The 14,130-nt window shown below is 38.4% G+C and overlaps 1 protein-coding gene across 10 annotated transcripts in view; it reads right to left on the reverse strand.

Annotated features, from left to right (window-relative positions):
* UBE3A (ubiquitin protein ligase E3A) overlaps positions 1 to 14,130 on the reverse strand; it is a 48,078-nt gene that overhangs the window by 17,831 nt on the left and 16,117 nt on the right. For 8 of the 10 annotated variants that reach the window (XM_084515936.1, XM_084515944.1, XM_084515945.1 and 5 more), the window contains 2 exons: positions 12,095 to 12,139; positions 2,622 to 2,932 (listed from right to left, as the gene is read on the reverse strand). In XM_084515936.1, the coding sequence (XP_084372062.1) occupies positions 2,622 to 2,932; positions 12,095 to 12,139 (356 nt within the window). Of the gene's footprint in view, positions 1 to 2,621; positions 2,933 to 12,094; positions 12,140 to 12,392; positions 12,449 to 14,130 lie in introns of all 10 variants that reach the window. The other 2 variants (XM_084515937.1, XM_084515943.1) reach the window with 1 other exon arrangement.

The raw sequence follows: 14,130 nt of genomic DNA on the forward strand, positions 1-14,130 counted from the left end.
CATCGAATGAAAACTGAATTTGTGTAATCTCTGCAGGGCTGAGAACATGCATCACATCACTGTATCCATCAACCCCAGCAGTATAACCACCTTTGAGGAAAGTAGTAACTGTATCATCTTAATATATATACTTAGATACAGTGTATGTTTAAATATTTTGAAATGGGATTACCTACCTTAACATTCATTTTAAGCAGTCATTTAGTTAAAAATACAAACTAAATCATGCAGAGAGACTATTTTTTTTTTGCAGAGACCCAAAATCATGAGCACATGTAACATGGGAAAAAATAAGTTTATGTCACGCTACTGAGATTCACTTCCAACAAATATGAAGACAGTGGAAAAAGCTTCAAAACTAAAATCTGTCCCGCTAAATAAATAACAGCATTGAAAATATTATGAAAGGATTCAGTCCTAATACATCTCCTATTTTTATCTGCTGCCATGCGTATGCAAGCAGCAAACCTGCCTAAAATAAACTTAGCTGCTGATACAGATTGTTCTATGCCTTAGGTCCTCAAAACAAGGACTACACTCTTCACTGACTCCACAGCATGGAAGTTACTTATAGCACAGAAATTATCAATAAAGCTGACAGTTTATTAACACATTTTAAATTCCCATGCTTTCAACACAATTTCACCCCTCTCCTTTCTTTTTTTTTTTAAACAGATTTATAGTATTTAAATAAGAAACCATGTGCTATTTCCTGTTAAAATATTTAGTATTAGCATAAGCAGTTTCGTAACAGCTTTAAGTCATATTCTGTGACCATGCTCCAACTGAGCTGCTGTAAGGGCCTGTCCCATTTTACTTTATAGCAGTGATCAGCATCTGACATGTCTGTATCCAATACTGATCATCTGCAGAGTAAGCCAGACATAATTGAAGCTTCCTTTCTATTGAAGTCAGTTTTAACTGACATTTGACTGTGAGCTTTACACACCTTCTCTCAATCCTTCTACTACAACTAAGTGATCCAACAAAGTAAACGGTTCCTCTCAAACCTTGCTCTAATGCTACTCCATGACATACTCACACATGAAATCAAGCTTCAGAGGTGATTCCAGTAATTTAGAATAGAAATCTAGAGTGCTCGATTCCTTAAATGTGATTCCTTTCCCCAGGTAAGTAAGAGTCCCAAGTGGTATTAAACAACGCATTAATGCTTTGGCCATACAGCAACAAAGACAGGTCCGCACTTGTGACTCTACAATACATGAAATTTGAGTCATTGCTTTAGACAACGGAGTGCCTCTGGAGTGCAAAGGCTCTTACATATCTGCATCGTGGAGAGAGGATGGCAGAGTGGGGTAGAGGAATGAAAATCCTGTATGTGAACATCTCCATCAGAAACACACCAAACTAAGAGACAAGTCAGAGAACAGACCAAATGCCTCTCCGGCCAGTCTAACGCTACACTGGCTTCCATTTTCCCCTCCCTATTGTTTGCTTCTTTGCTTACTCAGATCATAAATAATTTGGGGACACATGCTTACATCAGCTGAAGAACAAACTAATGCTAGTATTGACTGGAGCATCTCAGGTCTCCTATAACAGAGCTACATCTCACTGCTGATTCTGCAAGCCTTTTTAATTCTTTGCTGTAAATGGTTTCACTTTCTTTAGCAAAAATAAATGGATCTAAACTTCTGTGCTTAAACCATTTACTACAACATTAAGTCTGCTCATCGGTTAATAGCTCTAATTTCAGTTAGCTTGGGATTTCTTTTTGCATCACAGATTTTGGTCACAATTAAACCGATTCTTGCAGACTCCTGCTAGCAGAGTTTAAAAAAAAAAAAACAAAAAAACAAACTAAGAAGAAGTCTGAAAAGATGTACAGAATTGGAATTCTCTCCCACTCTGGCTTAAATATTTAAACTTTTTTCACTTGGTAGATGCATTATTTTATTTTATTTTATTTTTTTTTTTTTAAGATGTCTGTTTTTAAGTAACAGTCAAGATATCTTATGCAGTGGTCTCTTTCTCTAGTGCTTCCTTAAACGACTTCCTTTGCAAATATGTCTGGTCATCATAACTGGAAGGTTTGCCATTTGGCAAAGACACAGCTTTGCATTAAGGGTTAACTGTAGATCATGAGAAGGGTATATGTTAAAGCCACTGATAGTCCAAAACAAATCTCCAGTGGACACTCCAAGGTTTTATTAGTCCTATTTCCTCTTCCAAAAAAATCCACTGTTCAAGCCTATTATCCATTATATCATTTTGTTCATCTTAAGTTTCTTAACACAGAAACAGGAATCAGTCAAAATATACATTTTACAGCCCGTTAACTACAGGGCAGTTACAAAACTAGGCAAATTAACTGAACTAAAATAGGCCTACAACAGCACTTAAAAATCTCTATGTCTGTAGAAACTGTAATCTCAGAATGCTTATGAATTTTAACAGAGATGTAGTGAAGATCCAGATTTGGAATCGGTGTTCATCAGTAACCCAGCCACTTTATAGAACCTATAGCAAAATATTTGAAGGTCAAATACTGTATTTTATTTAAGGAATCAAAAAAACACCACCACGCTGACATCTGTAGACTTATACTTGCGCATATTAAGTGTGTTCTATTTTAGGAAGAATCTAAAATGACATCTTACCTTTAAAGTCATCTCTTGGGCCTTGCATTTCCTTCTTGTTCATTTTTCTGTCAGTGCAGGAATTGTTGTGGGCACCTTTGGAATTGTTTTCTAGGTAAGCTGAGCTCGTTCCTTTCTTGGAGGGATGAGGATCACAGAGTTTTGCATTAATCTTATAAAGCTCGAGGGCCTTAATGGCTGCTGCATTGTTATCCATACGGAGAAAAGTTGGACAGGAAGCACAAAATTCATTCGTGCAGGCTTCATTTCCACAGCCCTCAGTTAACTGGTGGTAGTAGCGCTCTATTAGATGCTTTGCAGCTGCTCGCTTCCTGTAGCAAACATTCAAACAGTAAGTACAAGGATTAGTAGAGCTTTCACATACGAAGCTCGTTCAAAAAGCATCAGCAAGGCAGAGATTAGTCAGGCACTGAAACACAAGATTTCTGAATCAGAGGGAACATCAGGAGATTTTTTTTTTTTTTTAAATGTAGGACTCATCTTGACAAACGCAAGTATATTTAATACACAGCTTGATTTATAGGTCCTATGCAAACGAAAGGTAAATCCTCTTTATGCATAGTTTACAGCTTTACACTCTAGTGTTACAGTGGACGCAATCTCAATTGACAACAAAAATAGAGCAGTGCAGATGCAAAGCAAGGCTGCATGTAAAACAGAACCAGATCTACAGGTGATCACGTCTTTGTTGCATAGTACTGAGGTACAGTTGCCACTGAGAGGGAAGCTGCACAACAAACAAATGATCCAGGCATTTATTAATACTACAGCAATAGAATGTAAACTTAAAAAAAAAATCTAGGGCTTTTTTTAAAACAAGATTCCAGATGACTGGGTTATCTGATATTTAGTCTATTTAAATCAGTAGGAAAAGTGTTGCTTGGTTAATTAAACTGCTGACAAAACCATGATTAAAGATGAGCTCAAGGCCGAGTAACCTCAGCCTAATAAGGTATAGGGCTCTCCAAGAGCTGTTTGCCAAATCCTCCCCTTTCTCCCACAGTAACATACAGCAACTTTGTATTTTGAAGAATTACAACTGTATCTGTATACCACTCAATATGCTTTGTACTATACAGACACACAAAAAAGCTAACTGGCCAGTTATTGAAGTCAGACTTCTATAAAAACATGCCAATGGCAAATAAACTACCTGAAAGCTGCTGGCAATTAGGACAGAAAAAGCTGCATGCAGCACCAAGAACAACATATTTCACCACATTTTTGAAATAAACCTCCAGATTTTTCAATTCATTTAAGAAAGCTAGTTATTAAAGATACCAACTATGAAAAAAACATTTCAAACATTTTAAACAGGTCTAATACATAGGCTTTTTATCCAACTTTAATGATACAGTGCTATAAAGATGGGAAGCAAGATATTCATCAGGAATTGCGATGATTAACTTGAAATTGCTTTTCTTCCACAAGTTGATGCACCTTCTCTCCATAACACAAATACTTCAGAACTACAGCACCAGACCCACTGGTACTGCTCAGCATTTGCTGCACTTGGCTGCTTGTATGGGCTGGTCAAGTATCAGTTTCAATGCAGTGGCTTCAGAAAGGAAAGCATCCTGAAAGTGACTATTGAGGTGTGAATTATTCAGCAATAACACCCTTGTACCTTCTCTACAAATCACGTGAACCATAAAGGTGTAAGAGAAGAAAGAAAATATTTCTTACAAAGAAAATTATTACCTTAATGCCTACCTGACTTTCTAAAGTTCCACGGCAGAAAAAACAGAAAGGTTTCCCTGACACCCCAAGACAGAGTTGGAAGACCACAAAAAATGAAGCAGCACCATCAATATTATCAAAACCACTACTGTACAAATGGAGTAGCTGTATTTTGATCCAGGGAAAGAGTTACAGCTTTTTCCAGATTTTATATATGTGGTCTTCAGAACACCAGCCTCTTGTGTACACACATGTAGGTGTACATACACAGAGAGAAATGTAATTATTTTTCATCTTCTCGTTAATACTTCAGCTTTTAGAAGTTTTTAAAAATAGTCTTCTATACAACTTAGACCAGTACACAATTTTAGACATTTATTATTGAATGCTGAGATTTCATGCTTTGATCATTCTTGAGTTTGAATCATTCCAGACCTTCAAATTTAAAGGGTAAAATATAATTTGTAAGCACATGTAAATGTAACACATGAAAGGCTTTCTTAACTAATATTGAATTCTTATACCTGAGATATGGCCACCTGACTCACCAACATGCTCTTTACTGCTCTTGCAGTCCCTCCTATGCATTACCTTGACACCTTCATGAAAGTTCCTTCCACCTCGAGTTGAAGCTCACTGCTCTAATTTTCCTCTCTCACTGAGCATGTTTTCCACAGCGCATATAGAACGGCAGTCATTTCATACACACATCCTCTTTTCAAGCTTTGTCCTTCCTCATCACATTTTCCTTCCGTCTTATTTCTCCATTGCAGTCTACATGTAGATTACAAGTTCTCTGCCATAACTTGTTTTCTGACCTGTGTAATATAGCTCTGAATGCCACAGAGAAGCTTATGAGACATGATACATAAATGTGTGCATACATGTTTTTACCTAAAGCAGCTAGAGTTGTTATTCAGGTTAACTACATTGAGAAAAGCTGATCAATTCCCTAAAAAGAGGTAACTTGCATTTTCAAGCTGGACAAGTTATTAGGCAGCATACACACCCTTCTAGCTCATTAACATCTAGCTTTAATTAAGTTATTTCAGTGTATAAACACTGATTACATTAATAGCAATATTAAACCCTACACTTCAAGCAGGTCATATCCGAGATGTTAAGAGATAAAGCTAAGCTTAGAGTTGTCTCTAACAGCTAACTCCTAAGGGATTCATTTTTTTTTTTTTTGTTTCCACGTACATCATGACGAAAAAGGATTTCACAAATTGATTTAAGGATAACTTCCTAAACAGGGGGCCTTCCAAAGCTCTCTTAAGTGAGACACTACTTCAGCGAGGGCAAGAGGAGCTCACTATTACCTCTCTTTTTCCTTCCCCAAAGCCCAACAGTTCCACAAGCTCATTTCCCATTTTAAAAATTAGTGTTTACTGACTTACTCTTATGTACTTAAAGAAAGAAGAATGCCCTAGGCTTTTTAATTGTTCTTTAATGAAAAGCCAGCTAAGTACTTTGCATTTGTAATTGGAATGCTGCAAAATCTGTGGCGTATCACTAGAGACTTGCATCACGGTGCTTTCTGGATACGTAGGCGAAAGCACACTGACTTACAGAATCATTTAGGCTGGAAAAGATCACCAAATCCAGCCATTAACCTGACCTACTGAGCCCCGTAACTAAGTAGTGTCCCTTAGTGCCATATCCACACACCTCTTAAATGTCCCAACAGATGGAGACTGCACAACTTCCCTGCCTGTTCTGATACCTAACCACCCTTTCTGTGAACAAATTCTTCACAATGTCCAGTCTAAACCTGCCCTGGAGCAACTTGAGACCATTTCCTTGTGTACTATCTCCTGTCACCTGAGCAAAGAGACCGACACCCTCCTTGGCACAACCTCCTTTCAGGTAGTTTTAGAGAGCAAGGAGATCTCCCCTCAGCCTCCTTTTCTCCAGACTAAACACCCCCAATTCCCTCAGACACCCCTCTTAACTCTCATTTTCTAGTCCCTTCTTTCGGATGCCTACAGCATATACAAAACAAGGAGTTGAAAGTGCTGCTTCAAAAGTTTCTACACTACAGAACCTAATTTGCCTTTTTCAGCTATCACACTGAATGAAGAGAAATGTTACATTAAAAAAATAAGCAACACTTGCAACAGAGAAAGTCAGAAGTTTAAACATTTAAGGAATTTTAAAAAATGTGGAGAACATATTTTAAAGTCTACCTGCAAAGCAAAGGATTTCCATCTAAGTTTAAAAACTTGTCTGAAGTTAAAGATATCTGCATAAAATAATCTTCACTTCAAGCTTACCTACATTTAAGAAACAGCTATGAAGGTTTCATATTTCTCTGGAATTATCAGCATGGATTGTTGTTTCCAAATAGCTGTTCCTTAGAACACAATTTTAAATTTATTAATACACCAAAGCCTCAGATTGCTCTAACATGTCCAATATTGATAAATGGGAATTTACAATGGCCTGTCTTAACAAAGCCATTAAGAATCCAGAAGTACCAAAGTATTCACAAACTCTTGTCTTCCTTGATAGAAAAAAAAAAAAAAAAAAAAAAAGAAGAAAAATAGACTAACACATGAAAACCAGAGAGAAATTTGTTAGACATTTTTCTACCCAGAAGACAAACAATTTTTTTTGGGTACTAATAGCAAAACATCTTTCAGTCTATGCCTTAACAAACAGAAGCATAAGCAGACTTACATAGCTGCAACAGTAATACTGCACTTTGGAAGTAAGATCACCAACAGATGAAAAACAGTCAAAAAAAACCTCACCTACTTGCAAATTTAAATATTGTTTTTTTATGAGATTTTGTTTTAAACTTTGCACACTGTTTTCCTTCTTCTGTTTCGTAAGCATAATAATGGCAATGCTTGGTGGGAAGTTTCTAGTAAAAGCACTGCCCACAAAGCCCCCTTTGAAGGGACCCTGCACACTGAAATGCCAGATCTTCCACCCAGAGCTGGAGCCGAGCAATGTCCCTTGGTTCCACTGCTGTTTTAACACCTTTTCTCTGCCTCAGCCACTGCCATCCCAGCTAAGGTAGGCCTGCAAACACACACGCATGGAGCTCACATTTCCAAACCTCGATCCTTCCAGTGTGGTGTGCCTCAGGCTGTGAACCCCAGTGGCTAGGTGCAGACAATGACCCCTGGGACCATATTGGTCAACCCAGGGTCCCCCTCCCCACCACGCATTCTGGATCCACTGTGCCTCCATGAGCGTTGCATGCTGGCAGCCTGATACAGCACTCCCTCAAGAAGGGCGAGGCTGAGAACAGAAGTCATCCTGGCTTCATGGAGCAATGCAGGAAGACAGCTGGAGAGATGGAGTCAAGAATGTGGTCAGCGTGTATCTCTTGATCTTGTCTCACAGACAAATTACCTGGTTGTAGTCCTATTAGGAAAGCGCCCTTCGTTACTGCCCTTTCCTCTGCTGATTATTAGCTCTAGGACTCTACAGAGATACCATCATGCCACAGACTAACTGGTTTCATATCCTGGTTCCTATCTCTCCTTCTTAAAAAAGCATTTCAGCATTCAATTAGTCAATACATTTAGAAATGAGTAATATATCAGTTGCACCCTGGCTTTTCAACCCAAGCAATATCAGAAGTGCCTGATAATTATTTATTTTTTTTTTTTGCTAAACATTTCAGGCCAGAAGGTAATAATCCTTTCCCCTAAAATAAGTTATTAAACAATTATTGTAATCAATCAACATATGTAAGTAACAACCACAGGCATATCATGACACTTCACTGTGTTTAAAAGTGCTGTGCTCAGGTTTACAGAATTAATGTCTTTTGAAAAAGCTGGGAGGAATACAGCTTTCACAGAAAACCCCACAAACATACTCAGCTATATTCCAGCGGTAATTCAAATTATTTTTTTTAATAGTTAAGTTTAGGACTAACTAAAAGCTTACAATGTTTTACCCTCTTTGAACAAATTTGTTACTGAAGTTAAAAGTACAGACTTGTTATCAGCTGCTAAACTCCTTAGGAGTTTATCATGTCTATGCACAGAATATTTCTGCAGTTCTCCAAATTCTATTTTAAGTTAAGGAGTCCTAAAAACTAGTACTCTGTACTGGCTGTGAGACTGTGAAAAGGCCAGCTTTGTCTTTATTGAAAAGAAGTGAGACAACAATAACTTCACACACTAGCAAGAACCCTTTGGTCTGTGTAACGTTCAAGACAAAAACAAACAAGGAGTATTTTATGAAATATTAAGCAAAATACATATTTACTATGTTTTGTGTTGTTCTCCCTCAGTTAAAAAAGTCCCAACACTCAAGCTAAAAAGATTAAACTTCACGTTGAACTGTATTGAAATTTGTCAGTTGTGAAGTTTACAGCTGTGTTCTGCAGCCCTAACGAACAAAAGAGGTTGCATCTCATTGCAGTGCTGCTGATAAAACATATAAAGACAGTAACTCGGTGACACTGGTTCTCATTGTCTCCTTCTAGGCCACTGCTGTGTTCCTGTAGCAAGCCTGCCTGATCCACAAGACAAGCTATTTTAGACAAAAGAAGTATTGATATAAGAAGAGGACTGACATCTAAGACCAACCTGCAGGAAAGGACCTAAACAGTGATCACCACGGACTCCCCTTGTGAAGCTTGAAGGAAAGAGGTCTAGTACAGGAAAAGGACAATCCTACAACTCTGTTTTCAAGTTAAAAAATAGTTCTGGAGTTTGTAATGAGTTAGGTTCCCATGGTAGCATTCTTTTACTGTGTGTTCATTCCATCTGACACTGTCCTAAAACAGTGCCTGTGGTCATGCAGAAACTGACTGCAAACAACATGGGATCAGAAGACCTGAAGACCCTAACTTCCAGTTTAAGAGCAGTCCAGCACCTGCGGATTAGAAAGCTCCAGTTTCTGCAAATCCACCTGTGGTTTCAGCTACGAGGAAAATAATTTCAGACATTAGGTACTAGGTATGATGAATCACTAATACTTACATAGTCACTGTATATATTTGCAATGGCTGTAAATTATTTTTCTGGCATACTTTGGAGGCTGCTGCAGGATTTTCATGTTGCCATTCTTTGAAGGGAAACAAACCAACTATGAAATCCACTCCAAAGCGAGACAGCTACGCATCAAATAGAACCGTAACAACACTCTAAATGGGGATGGGTGGGGTTAAGCAACTTCAAAACAAATCTGACATTTCAAAGTTACAATGCATCCTATCCTCAAGACCAAAATGAAAGCTGAATTAATAGAAAACCATCATAACATAATATTCAAACCCTGGGATTGATGTGTGACAAAACACAATAAGTGGAGGGAAAGTACATGAACTTAGAAGGGTCTTCAAGTTACCGTTAGACAATGACAAATTCTGTAAATTAGTTCTAAAGGGGTTTTTAGAAAGCTGCACCAATCAATGCCAGAAATTATTGCAGTCCTGTGGCAGGAGCAGACAGGAGAAGGTGCTCATCTTGAAAATTTAAGGACTTGAATGAATGCTTAAGGAAAAAAAGGACTCCTAACTCTGAGCTTGCACTAAGATGTTTGTTCATCAGGATTAGAGGCAGAACTTGAAAAGCTTGGGATAAGTAAGACTCTTATCCATGGAAGCACATTGCAGAGTCCAAGAGAGTCAAATTTTATTGTCTTTTAATTAACATGTGAAACATGTGACCATGCTCTTGGTACGGAGCTTTGCAATGCAAGACAGGAACAAATAAAGCAATTATATCAGCCAACCAGAGCAAAACAACTTAAACATTCATTGTGCAAATAACAAAACACTTGCGTAAGTCCCCGAGTTTACTAATGAATTATAGGCATGTTAATAACACAGCCAGTATTTTAGCTGCACGGGAGGCTTGCAGGTCAACCTCTGTTACCCAGCATGCTATTCCACCTGATGTGGGGAGAGCAGCTATGCAGCGGGATTGCAGAAATTCTTCATTGGTGATGTACACATCACACTGTCCTGCAGTTTTACAAAATTTCCTTTTGCAAGCGTACCATTTATTAATGCCATATAACTGCCACTCAGAACACGATCCCTACAGTTTGACTGGCTTGCATGTATTTTAGGGAGATGCATAAAACCTACGTAGAGCAACTCCTATCATCATTCTGCATCAAAAAAAATAACAGCTTTCACAGAAAAGCTTGCTACTGGGGATACTAACTTTTCAGCTTCAGTTTTAAGGAGAACACGCATAAATTGTCAAACTGCTAGAAGGGAAAATAGTTGTACTGGCTTTCCCTTCTGATTTATCATAGGTCTTTATGCAGTCTTCATTTCACACCTGTCGAGGTCCTTGTTACGTGACGTATCTGTCCTTACAAAGGGTGAAAAGCAGCAGTCCCAACTTACAATATCCAGAGCAGATTACAGCCAGACTACAGCCTGATTCCGCACAATTGGCTACAGAGAAACATAACTCAGCTTGCTCCAGGAACAATAAAACAGGCTGCTGCAAAGGAGAGAGCATAGCAGGATTTTTGCTCTGCAACCTCTAACACATGCCATGCAGTGGTAGCCAGTCACCTCTCAGGACTGGATCTCTGCAACCTGTGCCCTTAAGAAATCAGCTGAGAGCACTTCTGGTGCTGGTGGCATGAAAGAGGGTGAGCAAACTCGCCATCCCAGGAGAAATATTCTTAATGCAAGAAGATACTTTGCTCCAGTGAATCCCTAAAAACCCATGGGGAAGTGTTCCTTGCTTCCTCTTCTGCTGTTAGATATGCAAACCAACGTGGAGCTGCTCAGCTCAGCTTTGCCCCTCCACAAGTTGGGCAGCTACAGCAGGGGAGTCCTTGAGCCATTCAGACCATGTCCCTAGCCTGCGAGACAACTCCTGAAATTCGCATCCAGCCCGTGGTGTGTAAAATACTAGACCACTTGGGGTGAGGGAGGGAAGGAAATGGTCAATTTGTTTATGGTCACAGAAGACATTTCAGACAGAAGAGAAATGAACCCAGATCTTTTGAAGTCTAGGACAGTACCCTAGCAACTGGGATACACTCCCTCTATTATTTTGGAACTTCTGTTCTAAGCCACAAGAGCAAAGCTTGTGGTTTTTCTATTCGAATTCTAGAACAGGATGGTTTGAATAGCTAGAAAAGAATCTTCATTTGCTAACTTACATAAGAATAAAGCCTCAAGTAACTTTTTTTTTTTTTTAAATGGTCTCCTCATTCCCACAACCTTTTGTAATTTGAAATAGAAATGAACATTTCAGTCTAATATAATCTTGTTTCTAGTTAATCTTGGCTTCTGGACTAATGAAGACAGACCAAAATAAGGTTCCAAACTGCTAGCATGATGCTATGTGAATACTGCTTAGTGAAAGGAAGTTAGTTTGCTGTTTCTAGTAGTACCTAGCATATGAATTTTGCCAGATCAGACCTTTTTTTTTTCTTAGTTCAGCAATCCATCCGCCAAAATAGATGCTAGCAAGTGTTATGCCTTTAGTACTGAGCTGTCTTCAAACCCATGCATGATGTTAGCAAGTAGCAGGTACAAATCACACCCCTACCGTCAAATCTGAATACAGGCCTGAAGATTATTGACACTGTATTATGCTACCATCTACTGGTTCACATTAAATTAAACCTCCAAACTTTCCCTTCAATCTATTCACTCAAAAACCCTAGTTTTTACAGAGACCTGAGATAATTTTTCACAGCAAAAGTATTAGTTTGAATTTTTCTAAGGTGATTCCATAGTTCTACTTAGCTTCTGCCTTTCTTTTTATGCAGGTGCAAGAGTAATTGCTACACATTATAAACATTTTCACACAACATACATCAAACTCATCTACTCGTGTACTTACATTCGGCTAGTTTCAATGTTTTCAGAGTGAGGTTCTCCTGGTGATCTGCAAATACAGATATAAAGTCTTAAGCACTCTGTTATTTTAAGTTGTTACAGTATGAAGAGTTAGAAATGCAAAGTGATAATTATTTTGTAATTAAAAAGCATCAGCTTTTGTGCACTTGTACATTTAACTTGTGACCAAACTGTAGAAGACAGCTTTTAACATAAATCTGAGAACACAGTTAAGGCAAAGGATGGTGTTTTTCCCCAAAGCTTATGCAACAGCAGCCAGAGGAGACTTCTGCTGGCAGTACCTCTCTATGCAGGCTGCGTGGTGCACCACTTCTGGGGTAATTCTTCATAACCATTTCTGTAAGCCAAACGTATATTCCAAGTTTATCAGTGATCAACAGTTGGATTCAAAGATACAGCTACAGCAGGTCAGAAGCAGGTCTGAACAATCTCTAAACAAATTTCATGTCTAATTACTCAGATTTATGCACATAATTTCACAGAGCAGAAGAGCTACAGCCAGTTTTCTGTTTACTCCAACCAATGGATCCACCAGTAATATTGAGAATTAGGTGTTATTGCCTGACATTTTTGAACACAAGCAGCAGTTCTGCGCAGCTTGCCTATCACTTTAATTTAATTTAGAGAGTTATTTAAAGGGTACAGTTCTATATTAACTTAAGTCAGCTAAATTACAGCTGCTTGGCTCCTTCTTATTCCCATCTTCTTCGTTATGCCAGCAATGATTCAGGAAGTTAATTTATTTTTTAGACATTAATTTTTTCCTGTCTTCTGGGCTTCCCCCCTACCCAGAGAGTCTGAAGCCAGATGAGACTTCTGAGCCAAGAAACAAGGCAGTACGAAAGCAGCAGTTTTTAACTTCAGTCACCTTAAGCTGCCTTGAAGTTGTATCGTGAACTGTACCCAACTTTCACTGTGATACAGACTTCGGTACAGTTGACCAGAACTGTTAAATTGAACATATTGTGTGAGAGTAGAAACACAACACAGCCATCACAGCAAAACTCTGAAGCTTACATGAACTAAAGTGTCTTTCACAACAGAGCTTTCTCTAAACAGAAGTGAGCTAACATCTGTAAATACAGCTCACTTTGGAGGTTTCAACCAAGTTTGCTAGGGGACTCTGGTTAGCACAGCTAAGCAGGATTTCCCATAGTTTTACTAGAATAGCCTTTGTTCACAGCAATTTAATTTTTCTTGATTTATTACATGGCCACCCATGCTATTTTACACATTATTCCACCATAGCTTGAAGCACTTCTGCTAATCCTAAATTTCACTGCATTACCTCACTACATGGTCCCTGCTATCACAGCCTGGAACGTTCTCACAGTTTTCTACTAAAACTGTGGCTCCTTTTACTGACATACCAAACCTTAGTAGCTTCCTAGATTTTACCAAACTGTACTGTATTAACAGATTGGGTGCCTAGAAAGCATTCCTGGTAGACAAGTTAAAATTCCTAGGCTAACTGGATACTGTGCAGTGACAGATGATGCAGCACACAGGAAGTTATTTGTTTACATTTCACTAAGTTATAATATTCATCTGACGCTAGAGGTGGAACTCCGACCTTACTATCCAACTAAGTTTACGTTCCTGCTTAAAACGCAAATACCTTCTAGCTCAAAAAAAATAACAAAAGCTACCCAGTCTCAAAATATGATCTGCTTAGTGCCTCCAAGTGAACTTTACCTTACTCAAGGAAGTTCAGGACTGACAAAGTAGCTGCTAGAAAAAATAATGCTCAACGGGAAAACAAATGGAAGTTGCATTTCCCCTTTGACTCCAGTGTACAAAAGTCCCCAAATACTTAACGAGTAACCTCTTTTTTTTTTTTTTTTTTTTTTTTTCTAATTATTCACCAGTACACATAAGTGTTAGAAGCCATACAACCTGAGGATTGATGGGATGTCTTTATATTCATACTGGCTAACTCCTCTATTGACATCCATGGCTTCAGCAACCAATAGCACAGAAACACCTTCGAAGTTTGAGGCAGCTGCTATCTTTGAAATC

This window comes from Aythya ferina, assembly GCF_964211825.1.
Source record: "Aythya ferina genome assembly, chromosome: 1".
In the NCBI taxonomy this organism is placed as follows: Eukaryota; Metazoa; Chordata; class Aves; order Anseriformes; family Anatidae; genus Aythya; species Aythya ferina.